At 46.0% G+C, this 17,703-nt stretch overlaps 1 protein-coding gene across 1 annotated transcript; it reads left to right on the plus strand.

Annotated features, from left to right (window-relative positions):
• Positions 1 to 2,456: 2,456 nt before the first annotated feature.
• On the plus strand, positions 2,457 to 17,269 carry LOC129707297 (interleukin-17D-like). Its single transcript, XM_055652233.1, has 3 exons — positions 2,457 to 2,687; positions 11,290 to 11,519; positions 13,327 to 17,269. The coding sequence occupies exons 1-3, from the start codon at positions 2,676 to 2,678 to the stop codon at positions 13,565 to 13,567; spliced, it is 483 nt and encodes a 160-aa protein (XP_055508208.1). The 5' UTR covers positions 2,457 to 2,675; the 3' UTR covers positions 13,568 to 17,269.
• Positions 17,270 to 17,703: the final 434 nt, after the last annotated feature.

Raw genomic sequence — 17,703 nt, forward strand, 5'->3', positions numbered from 1 at the left:
TGTTCCATACACCCACCACCCTTTGTGTGAAAAAGTTACCCCTCAGATTCCTATTAAATCTTTTCCCCCCTCACCTTAAACCTATGTCCTCTGGTTCTCCATTCCCCTACTCTTGGCAAGAGACTGTGCATCTACCTGATCTATTCTCCTCATGATTTTGTACACCTCTATAAGATCTCCCCTCATGCCCATGCCTCAGTGATCACCCATGCCACCTTCTGGTTCATCTAGGGATCAAAGATGGACCAGGTCCGACGGGTGGTGATGCCCGAGTTGGTGGCAGACAATGGGGGCAAAAGCGTGCCCAACGCCGCACTCACCCTGATGGCCACCTTCGTGTGCCTCGGGCGTAGCGTAGAGCCAAAGCACGTGGGGACCAAGTGTCACTACCTGCTGAGGCTCTACCTGTCCCCGGTGTCAGCTGGGCATTGCCGCACCACCTGCCCTTTGTGGAAAGGTTCATCCGGGCCAACAACTTGGACCACAAGTCCATCAGGCAGTGGTCAGCACGGAACGTCCTGCTGGGTACTGCAGGGAAATGATTTGGGGCAGCACGGTGGCGCAGTGGTAGAGTTGCTGCCTTACAGTGAATGCAGCGCCGGAGACCCGGGTTCGATCCGACTACGGGTGCTGTCTGTACAGAGTTTGTACGTTGTCCACGTGACCTGCGTGGGTTTTCTCCGAGATCTTCGGTTTCCTCACACAGGCCAAAGACGTACAGGTTTGTAGGTTATTTGGCTTGGTAAATGTAAAAAATGTCCCTAACATTTATCCTTCAATCAACATCCCCAAAGCAGATCGAATTCACACTGGCTGCGGCCCCCCCTGCTTCAGCGCATTCCCCAAAGCAATTAGTGGTTGGAAAATGGGCTTTCGGTTCAAGGCTAGGTCTACTGAATGCTATTAACACAAAATATGTAGGAAGGAACTGTAGCTGCTGGTTTTAATTGAAGATAGACACAAAATGTTGGAGTAACTCAGCAGGACAAGCAGCATCTCTGGAGAGTGAAGAAAGGTCTCGACTCGAAACGTCACCCATTCCTTCTCTCCAGAGATGCTGCCTGTCCCGCGGAGTTACTCCTGCATTTTGTGTCCATTAAGGAACCAATTCTTACATGTTGGGTTTTTTAAGCAAAATAAACTTTATTCAGCATTAAAAAAGTATGCACAAAAAAAACTGTGCAAAAATTCTGCTGACATTCTCAGCAGCTATACGATTCAATGATTGAATTATCATTTATTGTCACATGTACCTAGGTAGTGAAATACTTTGTTTTGCATATAACATTTAGAGGGTGGTGAATCTGTGGAATTAATTGCCACAGATGGCTCTGGGGCCAAGTCAATGGATATTTTTAAGGCAGAGATTGACACTCTTGATTACTAAGAGAGTCTGGAGTTATGGGGAGAAGGCAGGAGAATGGGGTTGAGAGGGTAACCCATGATTGAATGGATTTAATGAGGATTTAGAATTTAGAACATTGAGGGGGGATCTTATAGAAACGTACAAAATTCTTAAGCGGTTGGACAGGCTAGATGCAGGAAGATTGTTCCCGATGTTGGGAAAGTCCAGAACAAGGGGTCACAGTTTAAGGATAAGGGGGAAGTCTTTTAGGACCGAGATGAGAAAAACATTTTTCACACAGAGAGTGGTGAATCTCTGGAATTCTCTGCCACAGAAGGTAGTTGAGGCTAGTTCATTGGCTATATTTAAGAGGGAGTTAGATGTGGCACTTGTGGCTAAAGGGATCAGGGGGTATGGAGAGAAGGCAGGTACGGGATACTGAGTTGGAGGATCAGCCATGATCATATTGAATGGCGGTGCAAGCTCGAAGGGCCGAATGGCCTACTCCTGTACCTAATTTCTATGTCTCTATGGTTAGCCATGATTGAATGGCAGAATAGACGATGGGCTGAATAGCCTAGTTCTGCTCCTACAACTTATGAACCTGGTAAAATTATACAGCATATAAATTAATTAACGTCATATTTGGTAGTGTTCATAGAAATATTATTATATTGTGCTAAAACGTGCAAGGGCAGCTTACACCCCAGCGGTATGAATAGTGACTTCTCTAACATCAAGTCGCCCTTGCTTTCCCTCTCTCTCCATCCCTCTCCACCCTAGTTCTCCCACCAGCCTGACCATCCCCTGATTAAATGTTAGCTCTGATAGCTTCGTTGTCAACTTCTCCTAGTTAACAGTGATCTATTCTACATTTTCCTTAAACCTTCATGTCATGTTTTCTAACCTTCCACTTCCTTATCTCTGTGTTTCCCTCTCCCCCGACTCTCAGTCGCAAACGGGGGGGAGGGGGGGGGATGTTTTGCTGAAGCTATTGAGCCGCTGGATATTATAATCAAAGCAAAGGGAGTTTTTGGGAGACCTAAATCACTACCATATAAGGCAGGAGAAGAGGCACGGTCACACTGAAATCTCCGCCCAGTTTCTCTGTCTCTCTCTCTGTCGGGCTGACGTGCTCCATATTGTAGAGCGATGTAAAATCCCAAGCGATCACGGGACGTTCCTTGAACGAAACCACAGAGGTCGCTCCATAAAAGCTGCGTAGAGCAAGCGACACGGGCTCATAAACCAACGCGCTGGAGAGCGGGAACAAGCTTGCAAATCCACGGCCACACAAGGTGACAACCGGAGTCGCAGCAAATCAACAGTAATGTATCCGAAGGTAATTTCAGTGATATTGATCAACAAGGAACTTGCTCAAATTGCTCCTGGCGCTTGCGTTCTCTTAGCCTAGAGGTTAATTTTTTATACTAAAAATAACTTATCTAATGTTTTATCCGGAATGCTTTACATTTTTACACCCTCTTAGTTGTGTTGTTTGTTTGCAACATGTAGAATTATTAAAGATTTACTATGTTTTTGCAGCGTTCAGTCAGTGGAAAAAAAAGGTGTCGCCATCTAGTTGTGTTCCTGCAATTATTCTTTCGTTTCTTAGATAATACAGGGCTTTTACTTTCATGTTTAGCGCTTGTGTACAGGGGTTCCTGGAGTGGTGGTCTATGAGAGTTGCCCATTGCCACTGCCAATGCTCTTATTACAGAGTCAAAAGGGATTTCCTTCAAAGAGCATCTGACCGAGGGGCTGAAATGCTACCCGGGCAAAATGGGAAATTTATGCAGTAAAAATCTCTTAGGAAGAGCAGATCCAGTCTGATCCAGTCAATCTGGAGCGAAGGGATTATGTCACCCAGTGTGTTCGACTCCTGTTCAATGTTGAACTGTTTTGATTATATTATTTTTTTTGTGTGGAGTTTGCACGTTCTCCCTGTGACTGCGTGGGTTTTCTCCAGCCAGGGTGCTCCCGTTTCCTCCTACCAACCAGAGACCTACGGGTTTGTAGGTTAATGCATTTTTTGGGGGGTATTGCATGCAGTTTTGGTTGCCACGCTAGGTAGGGTTTGGAAGCTTTGCAGAGGGTGCAGCAGAGGTTTACCAGAATGCTGCCAGAATGGAGTCTAGTTTATTAGTCGCAGGGAGAGGTTGGAAAGATTTGAATTATTTTCTCTGAAAAACTGAAGGTTGAAGGAAGACCTGACAGATGTATATGTGGAGGGGACGAAAATATTGTTGCATGCTCCATGCAGGAGTCTGGAGAAGGTTTCTGACCCCAGTCACCTGTCCATTTTCTCCAGAGATGCTGCTGCCTGACCCACTGATTCAAGCTCCTGTCCCACTTTCCCGAGTTACTCACGAATTCTCCCGAGTTTTCACCTTGATTCAAACTCGGAGAATGTCCGTAGCGAGGCCGTAAGGACTCCGTAGATATTTCGTAGCGGCTGGTAATGCCGGCCGTGGGTACTCGGGGCACCAGGTAAATCGGGACGTTTTTTTCAGCATGTTGAGAAATGTCCACGAGTAAAAAAAATAGCCCCGAGTACCTACGGCTGGCATCTCCGAGGTTGAATCAAGGGGAAAACTCGGGAGAATTCGTGAGTAACTCTGGAAAGTGGGACGGGGGCTTTACTCCAGCACTTTGTGTCCATGTCCAGTTCAATGTTGCTGTGATTTAGATCCACCCCTGGTCCTAGCTGCTGAGCACACCTGACTTTAGGTAGTACCTGACCACATCCTCTGGCATATTGTTTGTTTCCCCTAATTGTCCACTTGTTCATCTCCCCCCCCCCCCCCCCCCCCCCCCCCCCCTCACTCGCACTTCTCCTTCTAGTCGCCGTATGTCTTTCTCCAACTCTACCTTATCACGATCGAGTTGTTGGAGGAACTCAGTGGGTCAGGCAGCATTCGTGGTGGGGGGGAATACAAAGTGCTGGAGTAACTCAGTGGGTCAGGCAGCATCCCTGGAGGGAATGGATTTTGGGTCGGGTCCTTTCTTCAGACTGAATGGTCCCCAACTGAAATGTTGCCTGTCCATTCCCCCCCCACAGATGCTGTCTGACCCGCTGAGTTCCTCCAGCACTTTGTGTTTTGCTCAAGATTCCAGCATGTGCAGTTCCTTGTGCCTGCACCTTCACTACTGTTTTCAAGTCAACCTTTCTGTCATGTCTCTGTGTCTCTCCCCCCCACCGTGTCTCTCTCTCTCTCGCTCTCTCTCCCACCTACTCAGCCATGGCATGTAGCTATCTTACCATGAGCACATGCTTATGCCCATATTCGTTGGTGGATGGGGAGCCAGCTTCATTGTCCGAGGTGCAGCATTTAGCAGGGCCATTGCACGCACACATGCACTTGGCCAGGCCGAGGTCAAAGATTCCACAGCAATTTTTGGGATGAAAGGTTCAGCACTCTCAGCGTTTCCTGGTCCGCTGGGCTAATCATTCCTTTAATTGAGCTTGTGGGATCTCTCTCTCTGTCTCTCTGTGTGTGAGCAATGACTTCCCGGTCTGCCTACAAAGCAGAAGTCCTGGAGCCTTGAAGTGACTCATTGTCTGCAGGGAAGCTTTGAAATCGTTTATCTCTGCCAGTAAGAAATGTCAACTGGAAGTAGACGTGTTGAGAAAGAAACCTTTCGAGGGACGTGCAGTCCATGGATTTTTTTTTTTTAAACCAAAAATAAATGTAATCAATTATAGTACAAACAAACCCACCACCGTAATACAAGCAAAACAAATATTCTTAACACTCAACATTACATTACTATGTGTAGGAAGGAACTGCAGGTGCTGCTTTAAACCAACACAAAATGCTGGAGTAACTCAGCGGGACAGCATCTCTGGAGAGAAGGATTGGGTGATGTTTCAGGTTGAGACCCTTTTTCAAACTAGTTGGGGGGGGTGGGGGGCGGAGGGAAACAAGAGATATAGACGATGATGTAGCGAGATAAAGAACAATGAATGAGAGATATGCAAACAAGTTTCACCATTGCAGTGCATGGTCGGGGTAGCCCAGATAACACGTTGGAACATGTTGGGGGTAACGCTCAGGTGAACAGTGACCTGTTCTTGGTAACAGTTTAACTCGCCTTTGTTAATAGTTACATGGACAATGCTGGGACAATTTATAGAGGCAAGCAGAACAGGGCCTGAGGGCTCGTGGGCCTGAGCTATAGGGAGAGGTTGAGCAGGCTAGGACTCTATTGCTTGGAGTGCAGGAGGATGAGGAATGACCTTTTAGAGGTTTACAAAATCATGAGAGGAATGGATCAGGTAAACGCACGGGGTCTCGTACCCAGAGTAGGGAAATCGAGAACCAGAGGACATACATTTAAGGTGGGGGGTAGGGGGAAAGATTTAATAGGAACCTGAGGAGTAACTTTTTCACACAAAGAGTAGTGGGTTGTTTATTATGAGCTCATATAAACTGTTTATTGCCAAGGCATTGAATACAAGTGAAGAAAGCTTGTGCTGGAACTGTATAAAACTTGAACCAGGCTACAGCTGGAACACTGTACATTCGCAACAGGGAAGGTTGGATGGACTCGGATAGTTTCCCCTAAAATACCGGAGGTTGAAGGGAAACCTTGTAAAAGTATGAGAAAATTATGTGGTCACAGGAAGAATGTATAAACTCCACGCTGGCTACACTTGAGGTTAGGATTGAAACTGAGTCTCTGCCCCCCCCCCCCCCCCCCCAATTCTGTAGTGAAAGGTCTGACCTTTCACTACAGAAGCTTAAATTTGAATCTCAACCAGACTGAGGTGAAAGGTTTGGATTGCAATCACCTGGCTTTTATCCGATATGGATCAGTTTTGAGTCTTTGGCCCAGTGCAAGGGCAGTAGAGTTGCTGCCTCACAGTGCCAGAGACCCGAGTTAGATCCTGACTGCGAGTGCTGTCTGTACGGAATTTGTACGTTGTCCCTGTGACCGCGTGGGTTTTCTCCGGGTGCTCCGGTTTCCTCCCACATTCCAAAGATGTGCAGGTTGGTAGGTTATTTGGCCCTCTGTAAATTGTCACTGGTGTGTAGGTTAGAACTAGTGGTGACGTCGGTCGGCGCCGACTCGGTGGGCCGAAGGGTCGGTTTCCACGTTGTATGTCTAGACTAAACTAAATTAAAGTTCCATTTCTTTTTCACGGAACACATGATTGGGATCACAACACTAGTTCATTGTAAATAAACTAGAAGCAGAAGCAGAAAATAATTCATTGTAATTCCAGATGCTTCCGTTAACAGCTCAAAAAAAAATAATAGGAGGACTGTTCCAAGCAAAGGCAATTTTTTCCATGTTAACTTGGATTACAATGGCCAACTAAATCTAGTGGGACCATTGATTAGCTTTGCATCCTGCAGTGATTTTAAACGTGTGTAGAAAGGAAAGCAGATCTCAACCCGAAACATCACCCATTGCCTTCTCTCCAGAGATGCTGCCCGTCCCGCTGAGTTACTCCAGCATTATGTGTCTTATTTTCAGTGTAAACCAGCATCTGCAGTTCCTTCCTACATATATGCAGATCTTTTAGTTCCGTCGAGAGATAAAGTGTAGAAACGGGCCATTCGGCCTGTCTGCGCCATCCAGCAATCCCCGCACGCTAACGCTATCCTACGCACTCGGGACGTTTTACAATTTTACCGATCCAATTAGCCTACAAACCTGTATGTCTTTGGAGTGCGGGAGGAAACCGGAGAAGCTGGAGAAAACCCACGCAGGTCACTGGGGGAACGTACAAGCTCTGTACAGACAGCACCTATGGTCAAGATCGAACCTGGGTTTCTGGCGCTGTAAGGCAGCAACTCTACCGCTGCGCCGCCCTAGCAGATGCTGGTTTATTCTGAAAATAGACACAAAATGCTGAACTCAGCGGGTCAGGCAGCATCTCTGGGACAAAAGGAATGGGTGACTTTTTGGGTCGGGACCCTTCTTCACGACTTGTTCCAGTGTTCGCTTCCTTGTATCCCATCGTTATCACCTCTTCCTCAGCCGATAATGAGACATTATGGGCTCCACCCTTCCATGGTCACCTGTTGCCAGTCTGGCTTTGTTCTGGCCCTACCTTAGTTCCCGTTCCCTCCCCTCTCTCTACTTTCAGTCTGAAGAAGGGTTCCGACCCGAAATGTCGCCCATCCTTTTTATCTAGAGATGCCGCCTGACCTGCTGAGTTACTCCAGCACTTTGTGTCTATCTGCGATTTTAAACGTGTTTTTTTGAACATGCTTGATTGATCTCAAATCATGACCATAGAAAAGCAATGAATTATAAATACAGCACAGGTTCAGGCCCTTCTGCCCAACATGTCAATGCTTCCTGAGCTGGTTGGCTGCAGATGGCCCTCATCTCACCGGAAACGTCACCAATCCATTTTCTCCAGGGATGTTGTCTGATCCGCTGAGTTATTCCAGCATTTTCTCTGGGTGCTCAGGTCTCTTCCCACACTCCAAGGACGTACAGGTTTGTAGATCAATTGCCTTCTGTAAATTCTCCCCAGTGTGGTGGATAGGACCAGTGTACGGGGTGATCGCTGGTTGGTGTGGACTCGGTGGGCTGAAGGACCTGTTTCACACCGTATCTCTCAACTAAACTGCACAACCCTGAGCTCAAGAAATATTTGGGGGACTGAAGCAATTGCCAACAAAATCCACGTGTGCGGATGGAACTGCAGATGCTGGTTTACAGCGAAGATAGACACAAAATGCTGGAGTAAAGCAGCAGGTCAGGCTGAGTCTCTGGAGAAAAGGAAGAGGTGTAGTTCCGGGTCGAGACACATCTCAGACTATGACGGTGACAATGTCTGTCTGTCTACCAACAAAATCCAGCTGGTAAAGTGGCCAAGTCACTTACCTGTGTGACCTACATGTAACACCTCATCTAGATTGCATGCATTGTTGTTGGGGGGAAACAGAACCATCTGCAAACACCCAGATAGAAAGAGCCTAAACATAGATGCATTTTCAAAACGCACACTACCTTGAGTCAGATGGGCCTTAATCACTTGTCCTGCATCACTGTGTCTGGTGAATGTGTTCCCCATATTCTGCTCCAGCTAAATGAGCCCTCTGCATCCATACACATCCAGGTGGGCACCGCAGGTGGGAGCTGAGAACTAGTGTCTGCTGCCTTGATTTATGTTCACCCCAGATAAGCTGTGTCTGATCACAAAACACTTGCAGTACTTTGCAGTCTCCCAGTCCGTCCACACCTGTGCTACATGGTAAATAGAAAGCAAGCTCGCACCTGCTATTTTTTTTTATTTTTTAAATGTTCTATCATGGAGGGAGCCCAGATTTAAATATCACCTTTCATAAAGGCTGAACAGCCCAAAGCATTTTGCAAACACTTGCCTTACTCATGCAGTTGTTATGTTATGAAAGAAAGGATGTTTTGCATGGGCTGACTCCGACCAGCCTTAAACCTGTTTGAGTGGGGCTTGTATAGGCAAGTATAAGGTTAGATATCGAGGGCGACACAGTGGCACAGCAGTAAAGATGCGATCGTGACTAGGGCTGCTGTCTGTACGGAGTTTGTCTGTTCTCCCTGAGAGAGTGTTGAGTTTTCTGTGGTCGCTCCAGTTTCCTCCTGTATTGCAAAGACGTGCAGGTTTGTAGGTCATGAAGGAAGGAACTGCAAGTGCTGGTTTATACCAAAGACTGACACAAAGTGCTGAAGTAACTCAAACGGGTGGGGGGGGGGGGGGGGGGGGGAAGATGAAGAAGGGGGGCCCAGACCCAAAATGTCACCTATTCTCTTTCTCCAGGGAGGCAGCAACTCAACCAGTTGTGCTACTGTACCGACCTACCTGTGCTGAGTATTTCTGCATCATTATTTTTGTAACCCCATTTTCATCGCTAACACTTGCCTGCTTCCTGGTTCACTTTTATCTCTGACCCCAATATTATCACGATCAGTGGTTTTGTTTCAGTGTTGCTACCCGCTGGTGCAGCATACCAATACCTAATAGGAATCTCAGGGGTAACCTTTTCACACAAGGGGTAGTTGCCGTATGGAACGAGCTGCCAGAGGAGGTAGTTGAGGCAGGGATTATCCCAACATTTAAGAAGCAGTCAGACGGGTACATGGAATGGACAGGTTTGGAGGGATATGGACCAAATATGGGCAGGTGGGATTAGTGTAGCTGGGACATGTTGGCAGGTTGGGGTGAAGGGCTTGTTTCCACACTGTATCACTCGATGACCTTGTTAAACATTAAAGAGCTCTATTCTGTTTTGCAGCCACGTGACATGTATGTTTACTAAAGGTGTGTACTGGCACCTTACTGTCTACACAAATAGCCCTGGCATGAAGTTCTAACATACGTCTGTTTGCGCTCTTGCCGTAATTAAATTGTCTGAAACATCAAAATTGTAACAAGGCACTAAAAATATTTTTTTTGGTTGCCAAGTGCTTGAGGGTGTCCTAAAATAGTGACAGATGTGATAGAAGGCCTTCTGTTCTACTGAGTGATCTTGAGTAATTTCAACTATTTATGCAGGTGTACTAGCTTCTATCAAACTGTTGTATCTACTCCTTGTCATATTTACTGCACGCTCTCCTATGAATTAATCTGATTTTATAAGGGAAAACAGGTTTGGCCACCAGGCAAGAGATGCAGTGGATTGAAAGGGTACACCTCCAGATTCAGGGACATTTTCTTCCTAGTTGTTATCAGGCAATTGAACCATCCGCTCACCAATTAGAGAGGGGTCCTGACCTCCCATCTACCTCATTGTAGACCCTCGAACTATCTTTAATCGGACTTTATTTTGCACTAAATGTTATTCCTTCTGCCATGTATCTGGACACTGGATGGCTCGATTGTAAACAATTTTTCCGCTGACTGGTTAGCACGCAAAAAAAGATTTTCATTGTACCTCGGTGCACGTGGCAATAAACTGAACTCGGCAGGTCAGGCAACAGCTATTGAGGTAAATGGAGAGGTGGCGTTTCAGGTTGGGACCCTTCTTCAGACTGGTGTGGAGGGGGGAGAAAGTTTAACTGAGTTTTGTGTAGGAACGAGTGCAGGATGACTTCCCAAGTGCGCCAGAACTTCCACCAGGAATGCAAAGTCGGCATCAACCTGGAGCTTTGTATCCTTTGTCTACCTGTCCATGGTTAATTTGTTTTAGTTTCGAGATACTTTGGCCCACCGAGTCCACGCTGACCAGCGATCTCCCCGTTCACTAACACTATCCTACACACACTAGGGACAATTTACAATTTTACTGAAGCCAATTAACCAACAAACCTCTACATCTTCAGAATGTGGGTGGAAACCGGAGCACTCGGAGAGAAACCATGCTGGTCACGGGGAGAACATACAAACTCGGTACAGGCAGTGCCCGTGGCCAGGATCGAACCTGGATCTCTGGCGCTGTAAGGCAGCAACTTTAGAGCTGAGCCCAATCTTGTCTGCCTACTTTGATGGGGATGATGAGGTATTGAAGAAAAACAAATTGTGGGCGGCACAGTGGCGCAGCAGTAGAGCTGCTGCCTCTCAGCACCAGAGACCTTGGTTCAATCCTGACCTCTGATGCTTTCTGTGTGGAGTTTGCATGTTTTCCCTGTGTCGCCTGGGTTTTTCTCCGGTTTCCCACCACATCCCAAAGACATGCCGGGTTGTAGGTTCATTGGCCCTTTGTAAATTGCCCCCAGTTGGGATAACAGAACTAATGAGCTGGTTGCCGTGGTTTCCACTCGGTCTCCACACACACTGTGTCTCTCAATATCAAAAGCTGCAAAAGAGAGGTGGGGCTGGGCCAAATGATGGGTGGATACAAGTGAGGGGGAGGTTGGCAGATAGGTGCAGTAACTGATAAAGTCTGAGCATTTGTTGCATGTTTTTACCCCCACACTTGCATTATGCTCTTATCACTTTGTTGGATCTGTGCTGATCTCAAATCCCAGTGGTCGATACCATGAGTTTCCCTTTGTTTTTCCAGGTGGAATGGTTAGCGTGCTTCCTGATGCTCTCGGCAGCGGGCCCATCTGATGGAACCCGCAAGCATTGTGCAGAACCCTCTGAGGAGAGGTTATCAAACAAACTGGACCATTGGGCGGCCCAAGGATTCGAAACCAGTGGAAGGGAATTCATTCCCGGCAAAAGATTCAATTCATCCTACAGCCTCACGCAGCAGATTGGAGAAAGAAGCACTTCTCCGTGGTCTTACAGGTAATAGCTCACGCACAGGGTGGTGGGTGTACAGAACGAGATGCTGGAGGAGGTAGTTGAGGCGGGAACTACAACAGCATTTAAAAGACACTTGGACAGGAACATGCATAGGAGAGAGTTAGAGGGACATGGGCCAAACAGCACTAGTTTAGATAGGGCACCTTGGTCAGCGTGAATAAGTTGGGCGGTAGGGGCTGTTTCCGTGCTCTATGACTCTCTATGCCCCTGGTGTATTATCTGCAGTTTCGTAGAATGAGGGAACAGAAGAAATAAGACTTGCAGTTGGGTGCCTTTTTCCCCAGTGGGAGACTCGAGGAACAAAAGGCTTTGTTTTAGGATAAGTGTATGGGATTCCATCCACGTCCCAAAGATGTGTGGTCGTGTGGTTTAATTGGCCCGTAGTGTGTTTAGTTTAAAGATACAGCACAGAAACGGGCCCTTCGGCCCACCGAGTCCGCGACCAGCGATCTCCCCGTATACTAGCATTATCCCCTCCCCCCCCCCCCCACACTAGGGACAAATCCATACCAAAATCAATTAACCTACAAACTTGTATGTCTTTTGGAGTGTGGGAGGAAACCGGAGCACCTGGAGAAAACCCATGTGGTCACAGGGAGAACGTGCAAACTCTGTACAGATAGCACCCGTAGTCAGGATCGAACACGGGTCTCTGGTGCTTATGAGGCAGCGACTCTGCTGCTGCGCCACCGTGCAGCCCCTATGTATGCGATGTGCGTACGTGAGTTGTATAATTTGTTGGCAATGTGGGGAGAATAAAATGGTTCTGGGTAGCTGAGTGTAACTATGGGTACTTGCTGGTTGGTGTGGACTGAAGGAGCTGTTTTGGCTCTGTCTCTCTCTGACTGACCATTCATACATGGGGGGTCGAAGACCTAGAGCTCGCTGCCTGACATCACAGTGGAGCACCCACACTGGAAGGACCACAGTGGTTCAAGATGGTGACATGCCATCTTCTCAAGGTCAATCGGGGAGGGATACTAAATGGTGGATTTGCAACTGCTGTAGATTGTGAAAAATGATATAAAACAAAGTGCCTGGTTACCAACACTACATTCCAATAATGTGTCATGCCATGTTAATCTGGTGCAATTTAGCAGTCGGCATTGTTTCCAAAAGAATAAGGGTGTGCATTATAAACACACGCATCGGTGAACCTGGGCAGGTTTAGCATGAATTTCTTGTTTTACATTTATTCTCCAGGAACAACAATAGCTTGGACTGCCAGAAGGTGTTCTGCTCTCTGTGTGTGTGTGTATATATATGTGTGTGTGTATATATATATATATATGTGTGTGTATATATATATATATATATGTTTGTGTGTGTATATAAATATGTGCGTGTATATATATATATATATATGTATATATATATATATATATATATATGTGTGTATATATATATATACATATATGTGTATATATATATATGTGTATATATATATGTGTGTGTGTATATATATATATATATATATACACACACCAAATGCTGTTGGCATGAAGTTTGCAGGTGCTCCCTGTGACCTGTGGGAGAATGTACAAACTCCGAACAGCCAAGAACCCATAGTTAGTATCAAACCCGGATATATAGCGTTGTGCTGCCCAAAATCCCAGGATATTTAACTGGATTGCACATTGGGAGGGGTGAGTGGGAACTATAAGATAATACAGTGCAGAAACAGGGCCTTCGGCCTGCCGAGTCCATGCCGACCAGCGGGCAGGGTGAGTGGGAAGGATAATAAGCAGCATTTTTTAAAATTCTATCCTGTTTGCTTCTAAAACCACAGAATTAATACGGACAGAGCACGTTACCCAAGGAAGCTAATGGAAGCATACTGTCTCCACAAGGGCTGCTTTGGAACCGATGGGAAGATCGATGATCGGCTGTTGAGTGTTCCATATCACATGCCTGTCTTGGTGCTGAGGAGGAACTCGTGGTGCAAGCACAAAACCTTTGTGTACAAAAAGGCTGTGGAAAAGATCTCGTTGTACTGTGTCTGTGTGATGTCCAAGGTGAACAAATCTTAAAGACAAGGTCCAAGATCCCAGTAGAAAGAATGTAGCCCTCAATTTAAGATTCATGGAGAAAATAATACATTTCTATCGAACAGTCATAAAAATGTGAAATATTTTAACTGTTTTCTACCGGCCCCATTTGCTCATATCATCCCTCGATGACCGAACGGCAAATTAAATTGTAAATGGGAACCTCCCCATTGCAATAGAGCAACACTTCACCAACCTGTAGGTTGGACGTGGTGGAAGCTTTGATCCTGCTCTCTCTTGTCACGTGTGTACAGTGGACTCTCTGGAAGGATAAATGCCTAAAGACTGGCAGGGGCTCAAAAATTCTATTGCTCAGCACATTTGTGTTCCCCGCAATAGAATTTTATGGGCCTGTCCCACTTGCGCGACTTTTTAGGCGACTGCCGGCACCCGTCATAGGTCGTTGCAGGTTGCCGAAAATGTTCAACATGTTGATAATCCAGTTGCGACCAGAACATGGTGCGACTCTTTGGGCGGCTACTCACGACCATACAGGCTTCACCCCGCGACATGTCGCCAGGGTGTCGCATGTGTGGTCGTGAGTATTTCCTCAGTCGCCCAAAGAGTCGTAACGTCTTTCTGGTCACCGCTGGATTTTCAGCATGTTGAACATTTTCGGCGACCTGCAACGACCTTTGGCGGGTGCCGGCGGTCGCTGAAAAAGTCGAGTAAGTGGGACGGGTCCATAACCGTAACCTGTCGCTTTACTTTGTGAGAAGCCAAGTTTGTTTCTGGGCCCCAGACAGGTATGAACATAGTGGCCTTGGATGAGCACATTCCAGGCAATGGCCGTCTCAGTAGGCCATTAAAGCAATCGTGAAGCCTGTCTAGGCAACTCCTAAAGGGCACCCATCCTTTCCACTAGTTGCCCGTGGAGCTTTGTACCTGGAGCAGACTGTAGGCAGGTGTCCTTTATCAACTTGCATGTTATTGCAGGCCTGCTTTCCTTCCCTCCATGTTGTATCCTGACCCATTTGGAAACCTATACCTTCCTCCCACCACCGCGTTCCCCCCCCCCCCCCATTTGATTTGCGCCACCTTGGCTTTGATTTTGTATATACAGGCACTCCCCACTTGCATAAGAGTTACATTCTGCGAACCCTTATGCAAGTCATTTTTTACATGTTAGAACCGCCATCCCCCAACCCCAGCCTGAAATAACTCACCGGGAGTGTTATCTGTCTCAGCGGCGTTCAGGGCACTATCAGCGGCGCACCCCCTTCTGGCTCGGCACCTCCGCCATTGCCTGGCTTGTTTCTGAGGTAAACTTGATTGAGCGGACAGTGTTGGGGAAATTACAAACTGCCTTGATTCCACACGTCAGCTCTCTGTCAGCTCTCCACTGTGCAAGCCCCCACCACTTGCAAGTTGTAATCTATCTAATTTCCACTCGCTGTGATGGTGGAAGGCCCACGTGAAAATGCATGAGTCCCATCTTATTGTGCATCGCACCCAAGCCCTTGCGCACAGCGGAATCTTGTAGCAGTAGGCTCTCGCATTATACCAGGCATTGACAGCGCCCATAGTCAGGATCTAATCCAGGTCTATGACAATGTAAGGCAGCAACTCTACCGCTGCGCAACTGTCACCCTTGCTAGTTGACCAAGCAAGAATCTCATTGTATGGGACATATGACCATAAAACACTATTGACCAGCTCTGCAGATCATTGACCTGTTAGTGGACAAGCCCAGCTTCTCTGTTGCCTTGCTAACCCCCTGTGCCTAAAACTAACCAACATTAATCAGTACAAAGCTGAAATTCTAAGCCACAAATGCGCCATGCCCTTTGTTATGATATGGTATCCAGCCAGGCATAAACCTGTTTGCATTGCTTGAATTCTCAACTGGTGGCACCTTAATTGTCTGAATTAGGAGGTTTGGGTTTAAGATTGTCACCTGTACCAAGGCACAGTGAAAAGCTTTGTTTTGCATGCCTTATTTATCCAAACAGATCAGAAACATCACACATAGTTACAATCAGTTGAACCTCTCGTACAATAGATAGAACAATGAGGAAGATAAGAGTGCAGGCTTTTAGTCGGGACTGGAGCTGTTTGAGATGTAGATACTGAAAGCACAGAGTAGAGTTTCCTCCACTCCCTAAATATTTGATGTTAAAGATTTGACTCACTTCCAAGCTCGTGGCTTTGGATAAAGTGGAATCAGACTTGCCTCTTTAAGCTATCATTAAATCAGCACTGTAATTACATTTCTTCATGTGGAAGCTGATGGTGTAATCAGCAGATCGTCTTTGCTGCTGCTAAAGTGAACCGACTGAACTGTCCTCTCACCAACTAGCGAGCGGTCCCGACCTCCCACCTACCTCATTGGAGACCCTCGAGCTACCTTTACTGGTCTTTACGTTGCACTAAACGTTATAGCCTGTATCCTGTATCTCTACAGTTAGAAGAAGGGTCCTGACCCGAATAGTCACCCATCCTTTTTCTCCAGTATGAAGAAGGGTCCCAACCCTAATAAACTAAACCAAAATCAAGACAGATCAGATATATTCTACATGAGTACCATCAAGTCGAACTCAAGTACGATAGGTAGAGCAAAGGGGAAGATACAGAGTGCAGAATATAGATCTCAGCATTGTAGCGCATCAGTTCTATAGACAAAGTCTAATGTCTGCAATGGGTAGAGGTGAATCGGACATCACCCTAGCTTATGGAAGGACCATTCACAAGCCTGAAGCGTGCAACAAAAATGCTTTTCCCTGTACCTCGGTACAAGTGACAATGATAAACTAAGCTAAATTAATCGTACTTAAAGATTTATTTCCTTCCACTACAGTTTAGCAGAAGATCGGTGACAATCTTATTGGTTTCCCTGCAGAAACTTGGGTTGAATTCCACCTCAACCTGTCCAATGGAAAACCACTCGGGTGTAACACCTATTATAACACCCGCACACGATCTTGCTCCCCCATTGAAGTTAATTGAGGGGATATGAAACTTGCACCATTTCGCAAAGTCGTTTACCTGACCTGTTAGGTTAACATTACCACCTGCCCCCCCCCCCACTCCACTCCACCTTGCGCAACCAGAGTAGACAGCCACTGGTGCCAGATTTCTGCTGAAGTTAAGATAATCACTTCGGAGAAACTTACTCACAACTCTTTAAAATGGGATTAAGATTCAGCTGAGCGTTCACAGAAATAGTTGTTTTCCACCTATCTTCGTCAACTCTACTGGGAAAGAAAACACATTAATCTCCAAATATCTCAGCATAAGCCGTGCAAAGAATGTTGTTTATTACATTCTGAGTTGTTCTTTCAGCTGAAAATAAACTTTGGCAATTTGCTTTCAGCAGTTGTTAAAAAAGTGAGTCAAGGGTGAATGCCTGAAGAAGGGTCTCGATACCCATTCCTTATCTCAAGAGCCGCCGAGTTACTCCAGCATATTATGTACATCTTCAGTGTAAACCAGTCTGCAGTTCCTTTCTATGCATTATAACTAAGCAATGTCTGGTTTGTTATTTCCTGGACAATCCCCTGTTGTTCTTGCTGCTCGGGTTTAGACTGCTATCTGTGCAGAATGAGGTTGAGAATTTAAGAACATTTACTTTCAATATCTTTGCAATGTTTTCTACCATTCATATAAAATGTAATTTTTTGTAATGCTTTTTTGTGAGAAAAATCTTGTGAAATTACAGTAATAAACAAAAGACTGTGCTCATAATTTTGTGGAATGTTTTTAAACATCTTACGGTAAAGTAAAGCATTTCAGAACCTCAACTAAATTGTGGGAAGGTCTTTAAAAAAAAAAATGTGGACGAGTTGCAGACAAGACATAAAATTATGGGACAATTATTTTTTATTTCATTAATTGCAGGTAGGTTGTAACAGATGATGGATAAATTAGTTACTGAAGGGAAGTAGTTTAAACCACATAAATATTTTTAGGTCTTCAAGAAGTTAGTTTGGAGATTTTTAAAAAAAGGGTGGAAACAGGCCCTTCGGCCCATCGAGACCGAATTGACCAGCGATCACCACCATGCACTGGCACTATCCTCCACACTAGCAACAATTTACAATTTTTACCGAAGCCAAATTCACTTACAAATCTGGAGTGTGGGGGGAAATCATAGCACCTGGAGTAAACCCACGTGGTCA

Source organism: Leucoraja erinacea, chromosome 21, assembly GCF_028641065.1.
Source record: "Leucoraja erinacea ecotype New England chromosome 21, Leri_hhj_1, whole genome shotgun sequence".
Taxonomy (NCBI): domain Eukaryota; kingdom Metazoa; phylum Chordata; class Chondrichthyes; order Rajiformes; family Rajidae; genus Leucoraja; species Leucoraja erinaceus.

Excerpts from the sequence above, each read along its gene's own strand:
- LOC129707297 (XM_055652233.1), top strand. Across the intron at positions 11,520-13,326 it reads ACTTCTCCGTGGTCTTACAG|AATTAATACGGACAGAGCAC; the intron begins GTAATAGCTCAC and ends CTAAAACCACAG.